General features: G+C 35.2%; 1 protein-coding gene across 1 annotated transcript in view; it reads right to left on the bottom strand.

Annotated features, from left to right (window-relative positions):
• The window catches only part of MMS22L (MMS22 like, DNA repair protein), a 125244-nt gene that overhangs the window by 77844 nt on the left and 24799 nt on the right, over window positions 1-22601 (bottom strand). The window contains exons 10-14 of the mRNA XM_046674494.1: window positions 20946-21122; window positions 14662-14724; window positions 5185-5304; window positions 2731-2957; window positions 388-891 (exon numbers count right to left, since the gene is read on the bottom strand). Coding sequence (XP_046530450.1) covers window positions 388-891; window positions 2731-2957; window positions 5185-5304; window positions 14662-14724; window positions 20946-21122 — 1091 coding nt within the window. The remainder of the gene's footprint in view (window positions 1-387; window positions 892-2730; window positions 2958-5184; window positions 5305-14661; window positions 14725-20945; window positions 21123-22601) is intronic.

The raw sequence follows: 22601 nt of genomic DNA, 5'->3' as shown, positions 1-22601 counted from the left end.
TTATGGGCACAAAATTGTGTCTGTTTCAATAAAAGCCACCTCAGATTTGAGCTCATGGTCTTGCTTAGAACATCTGAAACATATCTCTGGATAGTAATACTCTTTCAGGAGAGGTAGAAAGGGAGGGAGAGGCTAAGAGGCATAGCTCCAGGACTGCACCAGAGCTGCTCTGAGTTTAGCTTACGTGTTTGCACATAAGCTTTCTTTTGAAGAACTACTGCTTGAAAGAACAGTTTGAAAACTCGTGATTTATGCCAGTGTAGCAGTAAAACCAACTCTTTCTACATTTGGATTTCATGAGTATGTCAAAAGGAAAACTAATATAGAATCAACATAGGTGGTGATATAAAACAAATCAATACATTAGCAGATTACTGAAAAACATACCTGATTCTGGCCAGAACAGCCTGTAGAAAGCTCAATACTGTCCTAAGTTCAGATTCTTGACAACCTCGCAGAAGCATACTAAATCCATCATTCAGCAGTTTTTCATGGGAAGGATGCAAGCAATGGCTAGTCTCAAACACTTCTTGAACACCATCCATATAGATAGAAAGAAGTGTCCAGAGAGTCTGTCTTTGTCCCATGTCATCATTCTTAGATACCAAGAACTCCTTTGCTTTCTCCCGGAAAGCACTTGAAAATTTCTCAGCCAAAACACTAATGTCCAGATTTTTCTGGGTATACATCAAGAGGAAGGCCATCTGACCCTTCCAAATGAGAGAAGACGTTATAAAGGTGGGCTTGAGGAAATTCAGAAGGCCTAAAACATGACTTGCTACATCTTCTATCTCTGCAACAGCTGCTAACAGTAAAAAAAGACTGAAAAAGTTCTGCAGACCAACTTCAGTTAGTTCTTCCATTCTTTTTTGATGGAATTTAGAATATATTCTGTAAAACACAAAAACTTGCTTGAATAAAACTGTTTCACTCACAAAAATCCATCTTTCAAAATAACATTTCACTCAATAATTACGACAGTCTCAGTACTTGAAATTTTTAGCTACTTCCTCATTCTGGTCCTGCCATATCACTTTTTCTACTTAGAAAACAAACTCACAGAATACCCCTACCTTCATAATTCTCAGTCATGCAGCAAATCGTCTATAAGTGAATCAAAGAATTCAGTGGCTTTCCCCAAAGGACAGGAGAAATGTTCTTTTCATACAGTACACGGTTTTTCCTATTATTTTGGTCCCCCCATCACCTTAATTTTTATTGACAGGTCAGAAAGACTATGAAATCTTTTAAGTACAGTTTGATGAGCTTTACAAAAATCTCAACAGGGCAATTTTATATAATAATTTTCCTTAAACTCTTTCTCCTTCTGCCACTCAAAAGGACTTGCTCTTGCTACACCCTAAGACAATTCGAGGCGCTGGAAAAATTATTTCTACCTACTGACAAAGAAAAATTGTTAGCGTTCAAATGTCCAAGACTAGCCATTTAAAAAATCTCAATACTACTTAATATAATTTAATAGTTGATGTACTATTTAAGAGATTAGAATTGAAAACCATTCATCTTGAATCCTACTTACAGATTGTTAAATTTGGTAACTATAATTGGTTTATTCAAGATAGAAATGATTAATGTTCATGACAGGTTAAATGTTTATTTATAAAGAACTAATAGAGCTGATAAGCTCCTGAAAATAAAGATCTGCTTAATTATTTTTATATCCCCCATCATGTCCACTATAGTGCTTGGGATATAGTATCTAGACTTGTTATTGAATGAATTCCAATGATTTCTTCTAGCAATAAAGTTCTGAGTATTATGTCTTCCATAAAATGAATTAAGATTCAAAAATAAACCGGTAAACAGAACAAAAGAAAAAACTACTGTTTGAGCCACCTAATTACTGGAGGTTTAACAAAAAAGCCACCATCAATAAAAAGAATATTCTAAATAAAAAAATCCATGCTAATATCATAGCCTTACAAGAATTATAATTTGTGGGACTCAAATAGGAATTTCATTTGGTGATTCTTGAGAAGTCCAGACCTAGAATAAGAAGTATTCTGCTGTGAGAGCTCCCACCACATAAACTGAGCAACTGGTAGACGACAGTGTCCTGCACAAAGACACCTAGGAAAAGGGATTTAATTGGCAAAGGATGCAGAACAAGGGAAGACAATTAAAAATTATACCTGCTTCCTAAGCAAAACTTTTAGAAAAAGAGAACAGACGAACGTGACCAAAAGTTCACGGTACCACACCAGAAATGAAAACTGAGCATACTCCCCAAATGAGAACATTAGTGTTACTTGGTTCTACTGTTAGTTGTCATTCAAGGAAGCAGAGCTTGTGGGACTACCGGGCTCAAAGAACACAAAGTTTTTAGGGTGAATCTATTACCCGCTAGCATATGATTTGGAGATGTTTTTTATTTCTATAATTTTTAATAAATTATGCCAAGAATTATATAATAACATCACAATTAATTTTGGCAAGAAAAACAACAGTTCTCTAATATCCCTGGCATTTAATATATGAAAGTTCAATCTTCCACACTGATGAGATAGATAAAAAACCAAAATCCTCGACAAATTATGGATATTAGGTTGTTCCTTACTATAAGAAACTAGCAGGATCCAAAACTCCACATTTTGCTGTTACATTAAGGAATATATTTTAAATGTGTAAACCATAAAGACCTCCAAGCACAAGTTAACTTAAAAAATACTATCAGTGAACATTCTTGACAAAGAAAGATAAGGCACACACCTTCCTTTGACTTGTTTCCAAGGATGAGGGCCATTGTTCTTCATTGCTTTCTTAACAACTTTTGCCAAAATGCAAAGGAAAATGGTGTAACTACTGTTGGACTTATACAGGTCATGTTCTTGTTTATCACAACAGCAGGTCTTCACCATTTCTAGCATAGACAAGGATGACTTAACAATATTTACAAGGCCTTTCAAAGGAAGCCAAGATATACTGAAAGAACTATTCTAAAAGCAAAGAAAGACAGAAAACAAGCATTAGGTCTTTGAGTAAACAAAAATGGAAAGCTGCAAATCCCAATGAGCTCATTAAAAGTTTGACTCACCTGAATCACAGAAATTACATAGCCATTACCACATATCCCCGCAAAACACAAATTCCATAAAAGCACACAATTTCAAGGGATGTTCAGATTCCTGGATTATCCCCAAAATGTCTTTTTAACAGTTGATTTGTCCAAATTAGGATACAAACCAAGTCCACATATTGCATTGGGTCGATCTGTCTCTTAAAGCTCTTTTATTCTGTAAGTTTCTCAACGTTTTTGTCATATCATTTATTTTTATATCAGGTCATTTATTGTAGAATTTCCTACATTCTGGATTTAGCTGCTTGTATCTCCCTAGTGTCACTTAGTGTATTTTTTTATCACTTCTGTAAATTGGTGGCTGTATCTAGAGGACTGATCACATTCAGATCGAGTTTTTTGGTGAGAATCTTTCATTGGCAGTACTGCGTACTTCCTATCGCAATTAGCAAGGAGGCACTAAGTTCCAATTGTCATTCTTTTTGTGATGTTAAGATTCATCATGTTGTCAGCTTGATCTATCCATTTTAACGATCCTCACCAGCCCGTTATTTAACAGTTTTACCAGCCAATGATGATCATTGCCCAGAAGGCTTATTTCATCAGATGTACAAAATACTGATTTTTCTAATGCTATCATTTCTTCCGAATTACTTCATTGGAAATTTGGTTACTCTAAAATATAGTTTATATTTTCCTTTATGTAGAGTTTTCAGAATAATGAGGGTTTTCTTCAGAAAAACTTTTCTAAAAGTATCATAAACACAAGGATTTAAACATATTTGAATGTTTAATCCACAGTAGTCATTATTCTTTCTTATGCTCAAATTTATCCAGCATTGGGCAATGGGACCTCCTTCAAGTTGGGTCCTGTGTCCTTTTGACATGAGTCTAGCTTACTTTGACATCTTACCTTTTCTCAAGTATGACAAGATACTCTAGACTCATGTTGTACACATTCTGCCTCAGAACTAGCATCAGTCATTTTTCCAATCAGCCTGACATTATGCTTCAGAGAAAGGCATCTTTCTCATTTTTAATAAGCTCCATTACATACAAACTTAAACTCGTAATTTACTTGTAAATCTTTCATTTCATTTTCTTATCTTGATTGAGGGCTTCACTATTTACCCAGAACCCAAACGTTCCAAATCTTCTCTCCACACAATGGGGAACTAAATTATTTAAATCCACCTTTAAAATTTTTATCTTCCAAATTTATCCTCTCTTTTCTAAATCCACTGTCCCCAATTTAGTTCTCACTCACCAGATTATCTATTTATTCTACTACATTGGACTACTAACTCATCTGTACCCAATTCATTTACATCACTTTCAGAAAAAACTTTCTCAAACGCATACCTAATAAGTTACATCCCAGCTTTCCAACGTCTCCTGAATAAATCATAACTCAATGGCCTATTTTATTCAGCCCTTGATGATCTGGCCCCAGAATACCTTCTCTCTTTGTCTTATCTCCTGTCTTTCTCCACAGTCATCTCAGACCTATCATTCAGAACTATTTAACATGGCAGGAACAGATGTCTCCACACATCTGTCCATAATGTTCCTTTTGCTTAGATGCTCTTCTTCTCTGTACTTGGAAAATTCCACTCATTCCCCTGGTCAAGTTAAAAAATTATGACCTCATAAAGTCTTCCACAAGTCCATAAACTGGATTACACTCCCTCCTGTGACATTCTGCAGTATTATAACATTTTTTCCACAAGATAAGCATATCTGGCCACTCAGCCTGTAATAAGACTGTGTCTTATTCAGGATAGCATTAATTGCTCAATGTGTTACAAGTAATCAATAATTGTTAGAAAACATTTATAAATGAGGACTTTTAAAAATATCCTTCTGGTACAATTTGACTACTCTGCTTACTCTCACTCTTAAGAGAAAAGTGACACCAAATGTTCTATTCCCTATGGGACACCAAATGCTCTATTCCCTATGTCAATGCTATACAGACTATGTTTGTGAAAGATCAAACTATTCTTGAGATATTCTAATCTACTTTACAAAATTAACTATTTTAGGAAAATCCAAAATTCTTCATAATTAAGCAATAAAAACATTCCTCAAATATCATGTACAAATTCTTCAAATTCCTAGAACAAATTCACAGGCTATTTACTCACCAGGTTCTTACTATAATATTCCCAGAGAACAGTGACGATTGTAATGTTTGGCTCCCAGAAATCACAAAGTGTCAAACAACAGTGAAGATACATTCGTAATTGCTCTTCTAGAATACCATCCTAAAACATGAAGTGAAATCATGAGGAAGTGAATGGGCTCTGGCAACATGAATATTATCACTTGACAGTGCACCGAATAATCTTCCAAAAAGAATATGTATGTTTACCATCAAATCATACCCATTCTCATCTTCAGACCAGACAGTCTATGTCAGGATAAGATATACTTCTAAAAATTTGCTTTAGAGATCATCAATATATTCAGATAATGAAAATTACATGGCTCAATTTAACTTTTAACTCAAGCATTTACAAATTACAATAGGTGTTTTACAATTGAACAGTGTAGAAACCCAGAGACTGGAAAAGAAACCCAAACTAGAAAGAAGTAGCAAAAATGATCTAATAATTAGGATGTACACAACTCCATAGTACTTGGTCACACTTAAGTTCTAGGTCAAATTCTTCATGGGATTATCGGAGCTGCTCTTTCAAAAACCAGGGGATTGGCAGACTACATATATTTTAAGCTTTTTTGGAAGTGGCGGCAGGAGAAAGAAGTAGAAAAAAAGTAGACACTTTAATTTAATGTAATGTTCTATGATGAAATAACCATGCATGTTTCCTAAAAAGTGACATGACATACCACTGAATTCCAATCATTCAACAATTATTTATTTAAAGCTTTCTACATATTAGGCACTATTCTGAGGTACTAGGCATAGAGCAATGAATACACTAACAGAACTTACACTTTCAGGGAGAAAAGGAAAGGAGGGCACCAGAAACAGGGTAAATTTAAACAGTTATTACTACTGTGAAAAACAAAACAAAGCAGGGCAATGTGGCAGAGTAACTGGTAGACGATGTGGATCATTATTATATCAGGAGTTATGAATAGAAAGACCTTTTTGAGGGTGCCATTTGACTAAATGATTGAATGAAAAAGAGCCAACCACTTAAAGACCTGAAAGAAAAGCATTCACGGCAGGGAAAGCACCTGAATTAGTAAATTTGGTATTGTAGGATTAAGTCAGAGACAGAGAGGGACCACATCTCATTTAAGGCTTTATAGGTCTTGGTGAGATGTACAGATTTTATTTTAAATATGTTGAGAAGCCACTAGAGGATTGTAAGCATAGGAGTGATGTGATGTGATTGTTTCAAAAAATATCGCTCTGGATCATGCATGGAGAATAAATACAGGGGACAGCAATAGAAGCAGGAAGACCAGTTAGAGGTAAACTGTAACACTTCCAACATAACAGAAAAGGAGATTGAGAGGTCAAGTATAAAGCAGACGTGTCAGGAGGTATGAAGGTGTGTGGTATATAGTAAGCTTTACATAAATAACAAATGACTGGGAGTCAGTGGTGTGTCACTTTTTAACAAACATGGATGGTTATTTTAACACAGAAGATTAGATTAAAGTGTCTACTTTTTTCCTTTCCATTTCCTTCTCCTCCTTCCACCTCAAAAGGTTAGGAAGCAATTCTGTGAAACTGCAAGACTGGGATAAGCAGACAACTTTAGAGATATGTTTGGTAACAGAGGCAATGGAATTTGTTGATGAGTTATATTAAGGTATGAAGGAAAGACAACAATAAGGAGAACTCCTAGATTTTGCCTTAAGAAAATGGGTTGAAATAGCAAAGACTAGGGGAAGAACAGATGAAAGAGTGCACAGGGCAACCAAGTGGAGTTATTAAGTAAACCATTTGACATATGGATCTAAGGCTCAAGGGAAAAGTCAAAGCCGTTGATATAAATTTGAATGTTACCTTCATATTGTGGTTTTTAGAGCCAAGAGGTTAGATAAAATCAACCAAGGAAAGATTAAAGATGGAAGAGAGAAAAGAATCCAGAACCGAGAGCCCTTTAATATTCCAACATTTAGACACCAAGCAAAAGGAGAGAAGTCTACAAGCAAACACCAGTAACCATGAATTAGGGAGGAAAGAAAGGCACCATGGAAGCCAAGAGAAATGTTCAGACAGGGACAGGGGTCAAAAGGGTTGAATGATACTGAAAGATTAAAATAAGAAGAAAGATGAACCCTTAGATTTGACAATATATAGAAGTCACTCATGGCCTCAACAAGGCAGAGACAGAAGATTAGCTGGCAGGCTGAAGAGATAATAGGTGAGGAAGTAGAGATACTGAAGTGAAGATATATAAAGTCCTTAAACATATCAAAAGAGACAAGATCCAGTGCACAGGGAAAGGAATCAGCCTTTGATAGAAACAGGGTCACCTCCAATATAACAGAAAAGCAGACTGAGAGAGTGAGTACAAAGCAGACATGTAGGGAAATCTGAAGGTGCAAAGACACCAAAGATGCAAAGTCTCAACTGACTGGTTCTATTTTCTCAGTGATTTATGAGGTAAGAGGCTTAGCCAAGTTGATTGGGGCAGAGTATGTGATAAAGGAAACCATGAAATAAGTCATTCTGGAGAGTAGGAAAGCAAACATTCTAGTGCTGACTGCCATTTGAGATTCTGATCAAGAATTAAAGTTAGAGCAGTTGGTAAGAATGATTGTATGATTTTCTCCAGCAATATTCAGCTGGGACGAGGGGTGTGGGGCATCTGGGGGTAGGAGAGGAGTAGATTTTGCCAAGTTTAAAACAGGTAAGGACTAAGGAATTAAAGGTGTTTGTGATGGAGTGACTGTAATAAGCAGTTGTAACCTAAATTGTTTAAGGAGGAAAGTGCAGACATGGAAGAAGACAAAAATGAAAAGGTGATGGGCAGAATGAAAATAAAAAGAAGGAAAAAATGTAGAGCATGGCAACAGGAGAAGGGGGGTAAGGTAAGTAACAAAATCTAATTAGAAGTGAGCATATTAAGAAACTTAGAAAACAGGTAGATTATACACAATAATGTTGGCGTCACTAACAAAAGTAATATAAAGGTGTAGAAGAAAACAGTGATCTTGGTGTTCAATCTTGGATTGAATGAGAGTGAACCAAACATGAGCAGTTTTTTTTTGACAAGGTCTCAATTCTTTTAAGTATTCATCTTTTAGAACACAATGAAGCTTCAAGTCCTCTAAGAAACTTCCTAAATTCCACACTAAACAATAACCCTTCTTAAGGCTCCATAGCACTTACCTTGTTAAACAAATACATTGTTTATCTGCCTTCAAGTGGCTATGAGCTCTCTCAGGGCTGGGATAATGTCCCCAGGGCCTAGCATAGTACCTGCTTCACCAAAGAGCCTACATAAACATTTCATGAACAAACCTGAGCTCTGAGTTCTGGTGCTTCTTTTCACCAAGTAGCTGTATGGCTTAGGAAAAGACACTTAGCTTGTCTCACAGACAATAAAACTCATTTAACCAAAGAGAAAAGGTTCTGTCCATCACTAACATTCTCTGATTTTATTATGAAAATATTAAACTAGGCCTAGGCTCATTCCAATGGCATAGTACTGATAGGAATTAAAGCAAACTAATTTTATTATCTTATAAGGTTAAAAAGTGGGTATACGAAAAAAGTGGGTTCATTTTGAAGAGTTTTACTTTTATTTGGTATCTGAAACTCATTTTACATGTATAATTCACAAAAAGGTACTTAACTTGTAAAACCATGAAGTTTGGGCAAAACAACAGGTTAAATACACACTAGGTATCAGGCATTATGTGACGTTTCATGTATGTCTCATACCATTCCAGTTTTATTACCTTCATTTTACAGAAAAGAAGGCTCAGGTTCAGAAGTTACAAATAGTTTATCCAAGTCCACTTGGGAAAGAGCTAGGATTTATGACTCCAAAGCCTGGTGTACATACCATTCTATGTGACCTTCCAAAAACAGGAGGGAAAAGAATGAACATTTAAGGGACATCAGATTTGATCAAGATTGCTCTTACTGACCACACCAAGATTTGAATTAAAGTTTGTGAGGCCAGAGCCCATGCTCTTTCCACTGTACCCAATCAAGAAGAAATTAAATACAGCATCCTGGGGGATTTTTTCCTTTCTTTTGTTAAAGGAAAGGAGATAAATTTCCCTTCATTTTCCTGCTAGTGGCTGCAGATTAAGACGAAAAGAAATGGCTTAGAAAATACCATTTTCTCCACAGTTTTGGCAGGATAGGTAATCAGTCAGTTGAGTGTGACTTTAAGAGTAAGTTTTTTTTAGCCTATAATAAATGACACATAGTATTTGTTGTAAAATATATTTTCATGTTCTATATATTTAACCATTGCTTTGTTTTGAACCATTTTCCCTTAGTTTTTTCTTAAAAATTCCCTTAAAAAAAATGTGTGTGGGAGGGGCCAGCCTAGAGGTGTAGCAGTTAAGTCAGCACACTCCACTTTGGTGGCCCAGGGTTCACTGGTTTGGATCCAGGGAACGGACAGCTTGTCAAGCCAAGCTGTGCCAGGCGTACCACACATAAAACAGAGAAAGATGGGCACAGATGTTAGCTGAGGGCTAATCTTTCTCAAAAAAAAAAGAGAAAGAAAAGACAACATGTGTGGGTGAGTGGTGGAAGTTCTACACACTCCACTTCAGCAGCCTGGGTTTGGATCCTGGATGTGGATCTACTCCACTCATCAGCCATGCTGTGGCAGTGACCCACATACAAAGTAGAAGATTGGCATAGATGTGAGCTCAGGGCTAATATTCCTCCAGCCAGAAAAGAGGAGAATTGGCAACGTATGTTAGCTCAAGGCAAATCTTCCTTACACACACATACACACACAAAAAAATGTGTGTGCACATCAGTTGAATGAAGGAGAGAAAAGATTTGCCCATCTTCAAATCCAGATAGCCAAAGAAATAAGAATATAATATTCAGGAGTAGAGGAGGCAAAAGACATCTTAGGTACAGTTCATAATGAAAAAAATCAAGCTGAACTAATGTGAGGAGGAATATCTGAGAATACTTGAGTATATTAATTTTTCCTACCTTACATTTTTCCCCATCATACACTTACTAGCGGGGAAAAAAACAAAAACCAAAAATCAGGAAGCATGGAAAATTGAGACGCTTCCCATAAGACTGAACTAACAGATCTAGAAACCAAAACAGATTACTAATCAAACACATAGCAGCAAAGAAGTTTTAAAAAATGGAAATAATGAAAAAAAATAAAGTTTTATTAAGAATCCTACAAAATCAACTGTTTTGAGGAAGCACGTAATGAGTAAAGATAAATGAAGATTTCAATGCCAGCTCTGCTACTTCCCAGCTAGCTGTGGGAACCTGACAAGCTCCTGCAGCCCTCGGGCCCCAGTTTCTCAATGTGTAAAATGGAACTTCACAAGATGGTCACAAGCATTAACTGAAAGAATGTACCTTAAGTGCTGAGTACAGAGCTTGCACAGGGACAGCTCTGATTTTGTTATCTGCAAGAGAGAAATGCACTTCTTTAGGCCAAATGCTGATTCTTGATAAATAATAAATGCAACAAGTTCATAGTATCATCCTTTGAGCTGACATATTTCAATTTTGTGAGTGTTAAGGTGAAACTCTACCTAAACCAAGAGGTCTGATTAATGACATCGAAAACCATGCCCTCTGATTAAAGATTTTTTCATGAAGTAGAAGGTCTGTGGGCCTCTTTTCAACACAACCTTCAAGCTGCCTGGCTTAATCCCAGAGCTGGTGCTACTCAACTTCTGCATTTTTCACAAGACCCTGTGGGCTCTCTGGGATTCTCGTCTCAGCTGTGTGAGTGTGTATAAACCATTTGCTGAAGAAAGCTACCCTAGAATATTCCATAATGCCTGCTCCTCATCTCTGCTTTAGTCCTCTCTAAGAGAATTTTGTTCTCCTATCTTTATTTTGAAAAATCAAATTTAGGCATATTAAATTTGGGTATGTTCCATAAATCAAATTATTTTATTGAACTAGAAATGAAAACATTTACTCTTTTAGCTTAGTTAGTCTATAGAAATGGCAATTTAACAATTGAGTGTTAATTCCTCTATGCATAACTACCCTTCCTATCAGAAAGCATGAGAAGAATAAAATTTATTTTCAAGCTAAATAGTAACTGTCAGTCTGCCTGAATGGATTTATTTTTAGGATTGGATAAAAAGAGTTAGATTTCAATATCCAAGTCAAGATCCTTCTGCCCAAGAAATATGATTTTGAATTAGTAATTAGAAAATTACTGTCCCAGGTCATTCAGATCTAATCACAGTCTGAGTTGCTTTAAGGCTTAAACTTGACAAATTTTTGACAAAGGAAAATAATATTTAAAAAATATTAGGCTTGCATAGAATATCTTTTTATACCTTTTCATGACCTTTATTAGAAAATTGTTTCTGTGGTCTCAGAAAATAATGAAGCTTTAAAACGTAGATAGCATAAAGGGGCCCACCCAGTGGCACAGCAGTTAAGTTCCTGTGCACTGCATCAGTGGCCCGGGATTTGCTGGTTCAGATCCCAGGCGCAGACCTACCCACTGCTTACTTATCAAAACCATGCTGTGGCAGGAACCCCACATATAAAAGAGAGGAAGATGGGCACGGATGTTAGCTTAGGGCCAATCTTCCTCAGCAAAAAGAGGAGGATTGGCAGCAGACATCAGTTCAGGGATAATCTTCCTCAAAAAGAAAAAGTACATAGCATAAAACTAAAAAATCTCTGTATTCATATTAAAACAATAATGATGTTTTAAAAGTAGAACAAATGTTTACTACTAGCATTCAAAAATACTAAATAGGATTATCTTGAAAAAATTGATTTTAAAGCAAATATTTATTCAATTTTATCTCTGTTAAGTAAAATTAGACAATATATGCTCTCTTTACTAACAAAGCTCAATGTCTGTTTCTGGAAAATCCTGTCTGTCTAGAAAAAGATTTGGAACATTATTTGCTTAATTAAAACTACAGTGGAGTGCCTACCAATTTTATTTGAAGACTGCTCTATAGATGGAACATATGTTTTTTTTAAATATTGAAAACGGATCTTTCACTGCTGGAGATCAAGTCAAAGCACATGAGTGTGGTCAGATTTTAATTTACCTCAACGGGGAAAAACAGATATAATCAAACTAATAGCTCTATCCAAACATATTATTTATTCTTTATGACCACCTGCTGCACCCACAAAATTGGTTTCAGGAACTCCAGCAAGTAGTCCTATACTACTTGTAAAATCTAATTTCTGATACAATCAAGGCATGACAAAATTGAAAGATTACTAGACAGAATGGACTACTTCTTTCTATACATTACAATGACCTATTCTCTCACAGGAAAGGTATTACCTTTGACTTTATGCTAGACCTAAATTCACAAAGAAAGTTTCTTTGAACAGCTACTATCCCTACTTCTAGGGTGATTGACCTGTCCCAGTTTGCTCAGGACTCTCCTGATTTTAGCACTGAAAGTCCCACATCCCAGGAAACCCCGAATCCAGGCAAATCCAGATGGTCACCTTATCGACTTCCAAGAATTACTTTTCTTCAAAATAGCTTTAGCTGTCACCATTAAAATACTAGTTATATCGTAAAAGTATACCATGCAGTGTCAAAATGTTTTATCACATTATGAGTAAGACATTTGAACTAAGAAAAGTTTTTTTCATGAAAATGAGTCTCCTTCATTTAAAATCAAAATGATAGGGAGTCATAATTCAAAGGGAAAAAAGTATTCATTTTCAAGCAACTAAAAGTGTTTGAAGAGGGTTTTCAATCTCTTGGCCAAAAAGCAAACTTTCTATAGAAGAGAGAGATGATGAATTCTCTCTCCTGTGTGTCCTTGACCAGTATGCGTGCATGGGTATTTATGAAAATGAACCTTTAGAGCCTGCCAAGAAATAGTCTGTAATTTAAAATCTAGCTGAACAAAACCATAAACTCTCATACTGTTAGAGCCGAAAGGAAGTTTAACTAAGAGCTTGGGTTTCTTTTTCTTAAATATTGGCAACTGAGCTAACATCTGTTGCCAATCTTTTTTGTTTGTTTGTGTGTTTCTTCTCCCAAAGTCCCCCAGTACATGGCTGTATATTCTACTTGTAGGTCCTTCTGGCTCTGCTATGTGGGACGCTGCCTCAGCATGGCCTGATGAGCAGTGCTAGGTCTGTGCCCAGGATCCAAACCAGCGAAACTCCAGGCCACCGAAGTGGAGTGCATGAACTTAACCACTTGGCCACAGGGCTGGCCCCACTAAGAGGGTTTTAAGCTATATTAAGGCATTAAGATTGGACTAAAAGCTGATGTAAATAACAATGACCAATTTAGTGATTCCCTACATTCTTGAATTAAAAATACATATAAGAAACTTTCTGAGTTACTAAATCAATATGTTCTCAAAAAGAACAAAAGAGAAAGCCAATTAAAATGATACAGAAAAAAGTAATAACAAAAACTTTTACAATAGTTGGGATAATAATAATGGTTGTTTCTGATACAATTTAAATATACAGAGCTCTTTGGCATTCTAACCTAGAATTCTTAGATCATAATTAGAAGATTCATATTATAACTAAATGTACTTATATGCTTCACCTAAGAAAATTAAGAGTTAATATAGATAACAGGAAAAAGAAAATTTCAAGCTGTTAAAATGATTTTCAAAGATATGGCTACAAAATAAATGTATGTTTGTGTGTGTATGTATGTGGGTACATACATATATATACACCCTATATATATAATGTATACATATCTATGGGGGAGCGAGAAAGAACAATCTTGTATTACCATATTTCTTTATTATTCGTCTTCAAGTTTTTAACAATCTTTATTTCTCAATGGAAAAGTAATCTATTTCTCAAATTAAAAAATATTCTTTACTAAAATTTCCCCTTAAACTCTTACACACATAACTTATATTATAAAACTTTACAGAACTACAACATAGTATGTTTAAAGATGTGATGAACTGCACATTTAAAACTATTTTAAAAGGAGGTCAAATCTGACCTCTGGGCCATGAAGCACTACATTAACAGCTCTGCGGAAAGAAAAATGATAAGGTATGAAACGAAGGCTGAGAAACTAGGACCTTATCAGTTAGAGTATGATTCAAGCCTGTAAGACAAATTGCTCAGCAAGGCAAGTCACCTTCCCGCTGTGATGAGGATACAGCTGAATTTCCAATGCCACTATCTCCCTCATCGTGTCTCCTAGACTCGATATCATTCAGTCAAGGGATGGCTTATAGTTCTGAAGCATCTACTGCTTATTTTGAATACATTTTGTCAAAGTCACCAACTAGGACAATTATCTTTGTCCTTTAACTGGCAACTCAGTTTTAAAAATAAAAGTCTTCAAAGGATAGTCACTAACGGGAACTTGATTAACAAAGAATGATGATTCTATCTCAGGTTTTTAATAAGTAAACTAAGTTTGTTATTTAAATAACTTTAAGTTTGCTTGGTTCTTATAAATAAAATCTGTTAACACAGATATTTAGCAAAGCCCACAAATCGTCTCACGTTAAATGCGTACCTGAACACTGATGGACTTTTTCAGCAGTTCTTCTGCAAAGTTCCAATTCGATTCCATTTGTCTCTAGAAAGAGAAAAAATGTTATTTCATCAAAATTATTGCTCTTAATTATGCATTGAAATTATGCTATAGCAACTTAAGTGTGAAGTACAGCCATTTTCTCTATCATCAGACATCATTACAATTTCTTGAATGTCTAAAATTACTTTGGCAGTCAGTTGATTGAGTTGGTAGGAAAAAAATTTACAACTATTCCAATCCAACCTAAACCTTATCAGGAGTTATTTTATTAAATAGTGGTACTTCTATAAAATTATAAATGTTTTAACAAATATTTAAGTTTTGCAGTCAGAAATAACCTAACAGAAAGAAAAACCTTCATGTATTTTTCACAGTTTTTTATACCCTGAGTATTCTTTACTCTGTACTTTACTCACCAAAGATGTTTTCCTTAATTTTATGCATAATAACCTCAAGAAGTCTACTCTGGTAAACAAGTAACTAAAAATTTAATGCCGAAAATAAAGAAAAACTGCACAGTGCTACCTCATTTAGCCAATGGTCACTTATCTGGTAACCTCAACTATCTGAATGATAGGAAGAAAGCCAAAAAGAACTTTCACAAAGCCAAAATATTTCACAAAGACTAGGCAGTGAAAACAATTTCACTTTTCCAACAGGAAAGCCTGGAGGATCTTCTCACAGGATACTCAGTTCACTTGATACTCAGTTCTCAAAGTTTTGGACACAGGGATACTGGTTAAAATCAGAAGCAAAGAAAGTGTTTCCAAGAGGAAGCAAGTGACAACTAGTTTCTGACAGGGGGAAAAGAAAAAGGTACAAAAAGTAACCACTAAGCCCTCAAAAAGCAAAGCCAGAGGGCTTAAAGAATAAAGACAAAGAGTCTCATCATACCTTACCATCCCTGTTATAACATTCACAAGGATGACCCCAAATGACCAATAAAGGGTTAAAGCATGTTCAATATTCTTGATTTCAAATGGCTGGATAATGTTCCTGTAAGATGCTAACTACACAAAATCACTAAATAAATACTTCCTTAATAAAGGTGCTTAGTGACTGTGGTAGCCAGCCTCTAAGATGGTCCCCAATGACCCCTGCCTCCTGGTATTCCTACACTTATTTAACCCTGTCCCACACTGTACTAGGGTTGGTCTGTGACCAACAGAATACCAGTACTAATAGGAGTGGTAGTATGCCACTTCCAAGATTAGGTTAGAAGATACTGAAGTTCCATCTTGTTGACTCCTTCTGAGAAAAGCCATACTGTGAACAGGCCTGAAGAGATCCACATAATGAGTAACTGAAGCCTCCTGCCAACCTGAGAGAGACTGGAAGCGAATCCTCCAACCCCACTCAAGTCTTCAGAGACTGAAGCCCTAGCTAACAGCTTGACTACAAGCTCACAAGAAATCCTGAGCCAGAACCAACCAGCTAAGCTCCTACTGGATGTGTAACCCTCAGGAACTGTGTGAGATAATAAACGTTTGTTGTTTTAAGCTGCCAAATTTTGTTACACAGCAATAGAAACTAATACAATGACTACATTATTTTTAGCAAAAGAATTATTGACTTTTTGAAATAGATTTACATTAACAAAGTGAACGCAAAACATTTTTCAGGAATAAATGTGTAGTAAAGAATTTGGCCTTGCCCAAAGAGATCTGGCCTGTACCCTTGGCTTCTGGGAGGTAATCTCTGGGCCTTCGGAATGTTAGGCCTGATAGGAGAATCTTTGTTTGCCTGGGGTCCTCGGATCCTACTGGAGAATCTAACAATATAATTGAGGGTAGAGGCTGGACACACCCATATATTAGGGTAGGATTGGCCACACCCAAAAACCACAATGTGATTTAGGCTGGAGACTTTGGGTCTTGTGTCAGTGGACCTGGAGACTGAGATCAACCATGTGGGCAATCAGTACACCATGCCTATGTAATGGAGCTCATTACATAATCATGTAAAATAAACCATAACCATGAGTAAAACAGCTTCCAGTGAGTTCTGTGAGTCCAAGTAAATTACATAGTTTTTGGAATTACTGAGCTCGTGACCGACATCAGAAACAAGGGTAATCTTGAGGACTGTGCTCTAAAACTTGGTAGTTAGCCCTAAAACTCTCTCAAAAAGGAGATCATTTTGTTCTATCAATACTATATGTACACTGTTAGGGTCTCTACGTTATTACATCCTCAAAAAAAACTTTTCCATTTCACGGATAACACAATTAAATCTCAGAATTCTAAGTCATGTATATACAAGTCAGAGCATGGATTCAAAGCCAAGTTGGTCTTGCTCAAAAGCCAGTGTTCCTTCCATTATATCATGTTATCAGTAACTGAGTTTCTTTTTCTAACAAGTCTTTTCTCAGATTCCAGCAATTTGCTTTTATAACACTCTTTACCAGGAAAATGTCACCTCTAGTTCCAAATAAGCAAGAATATGACAGGGTTGAGGTATTTAGCTCTATAATTTGATGGTGTTAATGAGTATATTTCAATTGTTGTATTCTATCGAGGCATTTGAATCCCACAAATTATCGAGAAGTAGTGTAACTCTTGTCCAAAGAATTGCAACTCTATGGATCAGTATTGTGGCTATAATCTTAAATGAAAATAAACCGTAATTCAGAGGAAAGAACGGCAATTATATCATGCCCAGATCGACAGTGAGTAAAAGAATATGTATCAACAGAATACAGATTTTCCTTCCACAGGAACACTTACCTTTGAGCAGCTATCGCATTTGTTCTACATACTAAGTTCCACATAATTCTACTGATAGAAAGGAGGTAGGAAGCCATCAATTCGGGGCTGTATTTTATATTGCTTTTTCCACCATCAAAACTAAGACATCCACTTAAGCTTCAGCCTACGTGGTATCTCCACCAGAAATATAAAATAGATCCCCCACCCTCCAAGTCTAGCAGACTAGGTAATGTGGTGCAACTCTCATTTTAAGGTTACATTTCACACCTTTTATCTAGTCACCATTTCAGATGTTTCAAAGACGAGCATCAGCTGGCCTGACTGATTGCAATATGTTCTGGGCAGGGAAAGCACTGTTCAACTGATCCCTGCAACGTCCAAAAGTAATTTTTCTCTTTAAACTATATTTGCTTTTAAAACAGATGACTGGGATTGTGAGAGGATGACACATTCTCATCTAGGTTGAGAGAAAGCATTCAACAGAAATATATGAAAATCTAAAGCCTCTAGTATGAGAAGTGAGATACCAAATTTCTCTTATAGGCTGCTATTAAGCAATTGGTAAGTTTTGTGATTTCAATCCACATAGAGCGAAAGTCCAATTTACAGAAACTTTTAAAATTAAAAAAAAAAATTAGCCATATCTGAAACCTACTTAAAATGTAAAGATATGACATTAACCTTCAGGGCAAAGCAGTTCACATTTAAAAACTGAAACATCACTATGGTTATAACAAGACTAGAGGTATTTCTCTGCAGCAGAAGATATGATTAACCATTATTACTTCATTTCATCCTCTCACACCAGATTACTCTTTAGTGGAATAAAGCATGCTTAATGCATAACCATTTTCTATATGATAGCTGGCTATGCTAATACATCACAGGGAGAAAAAAAGAATTCAGGTAATTTTCAAAATTCTGATCTAAATATATCCCAAACCCAAATTAACATCCTATATAATCTCTCTGAAAGGATGAGTCGATATGCCTTTCTGTTCACAGATTATATGATTTGTAACCAAATTGAGACACTTTTGAAAGTAAAAAGGAAAACTAACCAGATGGAGTGAGGGGGTAATAGGCATAAAATGGGGACTCTCCCTGGCACACTGGCCCACATGGTTACCCTACCAAAGAACTATTCATAAGAGGCAATTCTTAGGAGGACCCTACTATCAAGTTTAGCAAAGAGACAAAAATAGGGTGACATTTAACCACTGTGTACCTCAGGTTCTTTACCTGTAAAGTGGATATATTACCCTCTCACTTACTATATAACACTTCACTGAGATAAAAACAGAATAGTCGCTCTGAGATATTACACAGTTTGCAAATGCAATATGCTGAAGGTACCACCCCTAATGAAAACTATTACTAACTAGAGAGCTTGAGTTTTACTTTAAAAGTCATTAAGAAGTCCAGACATATTTGGAACTTTTTGAGGACTTGTGAATAAAGGCAAAGTCTACATATATCAATACATATATATTATACATATTTATTATTTTTTATGATATAAAAGGTTCTTTTTCAAATATAATCGCTCCCTTTCCTCATAACTTTTTACGTAATTTTAAGAATCAACATTTTTTTAAATTTTGACAAAAGAAAATCACACAGGAACTGCTGAAACATATTAAAAGACATAGGTTAAGCTGTTTGAAATACAGACGATTCATTCACTATCTTGATTCAGAGCTAATAAAAGCAATAATATCCTATGGAGTTCTCGGTATGAAGAGTGATTTCAGCAATGTGACTGTGGGTGGTTGTACCAGTATGATTCAACATTACAAGAGTAATAGTAACGACATATATTAACGTGGCTAGATTACCTACCACACTGGCAGTATCTGGGGGTCAATATCAACCACTATAAAATAAACCACTCACTCAAATAAGTGTTAATGCAGTTCCAGCAAGCATTAATAATCTGAAAACACGTTCCTTCAAGCAAGAGGCAATACTGTCTGCTTCATGTGTCTCCTATTATCAGCACCTATCATTATGATAGCCACTCAGTAAGAACTCAGAAGTGCTTAACTAATTACCATATTTATTTATACTGATTAAAATCAGAAATACATACTTGGAGGAATTAAGGTTGGAAGGGAAGAGAAATAAAAATGTTTCTGTAAAAACCTTAGAATTATATGTAAATTTTTTGTGTTCTTTTAATATTGTCCTAGTATTCTAATAATTAAAAGATGTGAAACATTACCATAATAACTCCACAGAAATACTCAATAAAATGACTACTATACTAATAATGGCAACTGCTAACATTATTTGCTATGTATCAGCATGGTAAGGACTCATGCACAGAAACAAAGGACATACAATCCTTCTCTGTGAGACACTCATTCTATTGACCTCTCTGAATAAATTGGCAGAATGCTTACAAACACTGATACTGAGCTGTGTGTGAACTTCTCAGAGTATTTTCTGACTTATTATTTATCTTGGGATCTCTTAAAGGGCCTTTTATTAATAAGGTGATCATTTAGAGCACCTCTTGAAACCCTTTCCATATCTATGACTCTACATCAATACTAACTGACCTGCAGATTTCATGGATGATTTCTGAGCCAACTCTGTCCAATATTTCAAAGAGAGGAAAATCTGTCAAGTCCATCAAGGAGCATGTTCCCATCCTCGATAGAGGATGAGAACCAAGGAACTTTTTAAAAATAGGGATTCCCAAACTTCAACCGAGATTAATACATCAAAATCTCCAGAGCTGAGACCTAGAAATCTGAATTTTAAAAACTCCCAGGTAGGTCTGATGCTCAGCCAGGTTTGGGAAGCACTCCAAAGAAGACCAATTTTGAAATTGGCCTCAAGATTTTGAAGTTTATTTTATGGAACTGATGGGCCGATAACAAAACTATTCATTTCTGAACACAGAAGAAATTACATATAAGTAGAGCTTCAATAAATACATCTTCCAGCTGCTTTTATTCATTAGGCTTTTTAAATAACACTTTAAAAAATGTTTCTAACTAGAAATTAATATATTAGTTAAAATTTCTATTGTTCTCTTTGAAGTAAACTTCATGGTTGTTTAAAAGATTGACAGGTGTTTGCAAAAAGCTTCTCTAAAAAAGTGTTATTCTGAAGAAATAATTTTATCAAATTATTCACAAAAACTACTAATGCATTTCTGGAGAAATATGCTTTCCCTTTGGCAACCTTACAGATTTCAGAACTGGAAGGAATCTTCCAAACAATCCAATCCCATGATTTCTGGATAAGGAACAGAGGCCCAGCAAGGTTTAAGTAATTTACCGAAGGTGACACAACTACTTGGTAGCAGAGCCAGGACTAGTTCCCAAATCTTCTACAAGTTGCTTTTCCTTAATCAAGCAATAAAAACATAAATATTATCATTTTTCAAGATATTTACAGAAAGGTATACCGGTTCTAGATTCAGAAGCTGAATCTCAGATTATCTGATTTTTGCTGTTGTTTCTTTTCACTTACTTTCTAATATTTCTATAAAAAATATGCATTAATAGATAACAAAGGAAAGTGTAAAAAATAAAATCTTACCCTTTCATCTGGTGCTCCATGTCGATCAAACTGGTAAAATGATGCTACGTGAGTAATAATCCACCAGCTAAAACCTAATGGATCCCTGGGCTGGATTATAGGCACAGAAGGTCGTCTTCGGTCACTTGATTTTTCGAAGAGCGTTTTAAGTAGTTTATTCAACCAGTTCCAAAATGACTATAGAAACAGAGGTAATATGATTCAATTAAATTAAGACATGATTCAATACCCTTTGATTTAGGCTCTTCCCTCCATTTTTATAATGAAATAAATACATACACAAAAGAGAATACAAAACACATAAACAAAACTTAAAGAATAATAAAAATACCCCAGTTAAGACTTAAAAAATAACTAGTACTTTAGAAAAATCCTACATGTTCCCACAATCACATCTTCTTCCCCCATCCAGGGGTACCCATTATCTTGATTTCCCTAATAAATCATTGCCTTGTTTTTGTAAGTTTTGCCACATAGGTATACACTGTAAGTCTAAACCACATATTGTTTGGATTCATCTTTGTTTTTTTTTTGATTCATGTTCGTATTCTTAAGTGGCTTGTTTCTTTTCTTTGGTAACTTGCTTTTCCTCAATATTATGTTTCTGCTATTCACCCATATTAATGAGTATAGCCATAGTTCATCAGAGTATTCCAATTTATGTCTATATGCTAAAGGTAATTTACTGTTGTTGAACATTTGATGAGTTTTAGTAATATTTTTTCTACATATTTGTCCATTTCATATAAATATTCAAGTTATTAGGCATAAAATTATTGACAATAATTCAACTTTTTTTAATATCTGCAAAATCTGAAGTCAAGTTCCTTTTTTATTTCTAGTATTGACTCTGTAATCATCTCAAGAAAGATCAGCAAATTTTAGCAATCTTTTTGAAGAACCAACTTTCAACTGCTTTGATCTTTTTCACTGATTTGATCACCTTGTTGTTTTATAGTTCATAAATTTGTTGGTTTTATTTGATACTTTTGCTTTCTTTGGGTTTATTATGTAGGAATCTTTTTCTAACTACTTGTGATGAATTCTGAGCTTATTAATTTTCAACATTTTTTTCTTGTAACAACTGTATTTAAAGTTATAAATTTCCCTCAAATTACATCTTAGCTACAGACCCAAAGCTTTAACTAGTAGTATGTTAGTTATCATTTACCTCAAAATATTTTCTAATTTCCACTGTATCTTCTTTACCTATGGGTTATTTAAAAATATACTTCAATATTTCTAAGCACATGTGTATTTCTCCTTGTAGGTCTGCCAATTTTTACTTTCTATATTTAATACCATGTTATTAGCCACATAAAAACTTAAATTTGTTTTATCTTTCTGGTAAACTGAACCTTTTATCAATATGAAATGACTTACTGCTTTTCTTGGTTTTAAAGTCTAATTTTCTCTAATATTAGTTTAACACGTTACCTTTCTTCTATCTCTTTCCATCAGTTCTGAACCTTTCTGTTTTCACGCTTTAAGTCATGTCTTGTAAATAGCTTACAGTCTGTTCTGACAGTGTCTTTTAAATGAGCATTTAGCAGTCCATTTTGCAGTTAATGCAATGACTCATATAATTAGTTTTAAATATACCATCTTATTCCGCATTTCTGTTTGTACTTCTATTTTTTCCACTAACATCTCCTT

The sequence above is a fragment of the Equus quagga genome, chromosome 11, assembly GCF_021613505.1.
Source record: "Equus quagga isolate Etosha38 chromosome 11, UCLA_HA_Equagga_1.0, whole genome shotgun sequence".
Lineage (NCBI taxonomy): Eukaryota > Metazoa > Chordata > Mammalia > Perissodactyla > Equidae > Equus > Equus quagga.
The sequence above is the reverse complement of the archived record's forward strand: the minus strand, read 5'-3'. Positions and strand labels throughout refer to the sequence as shown.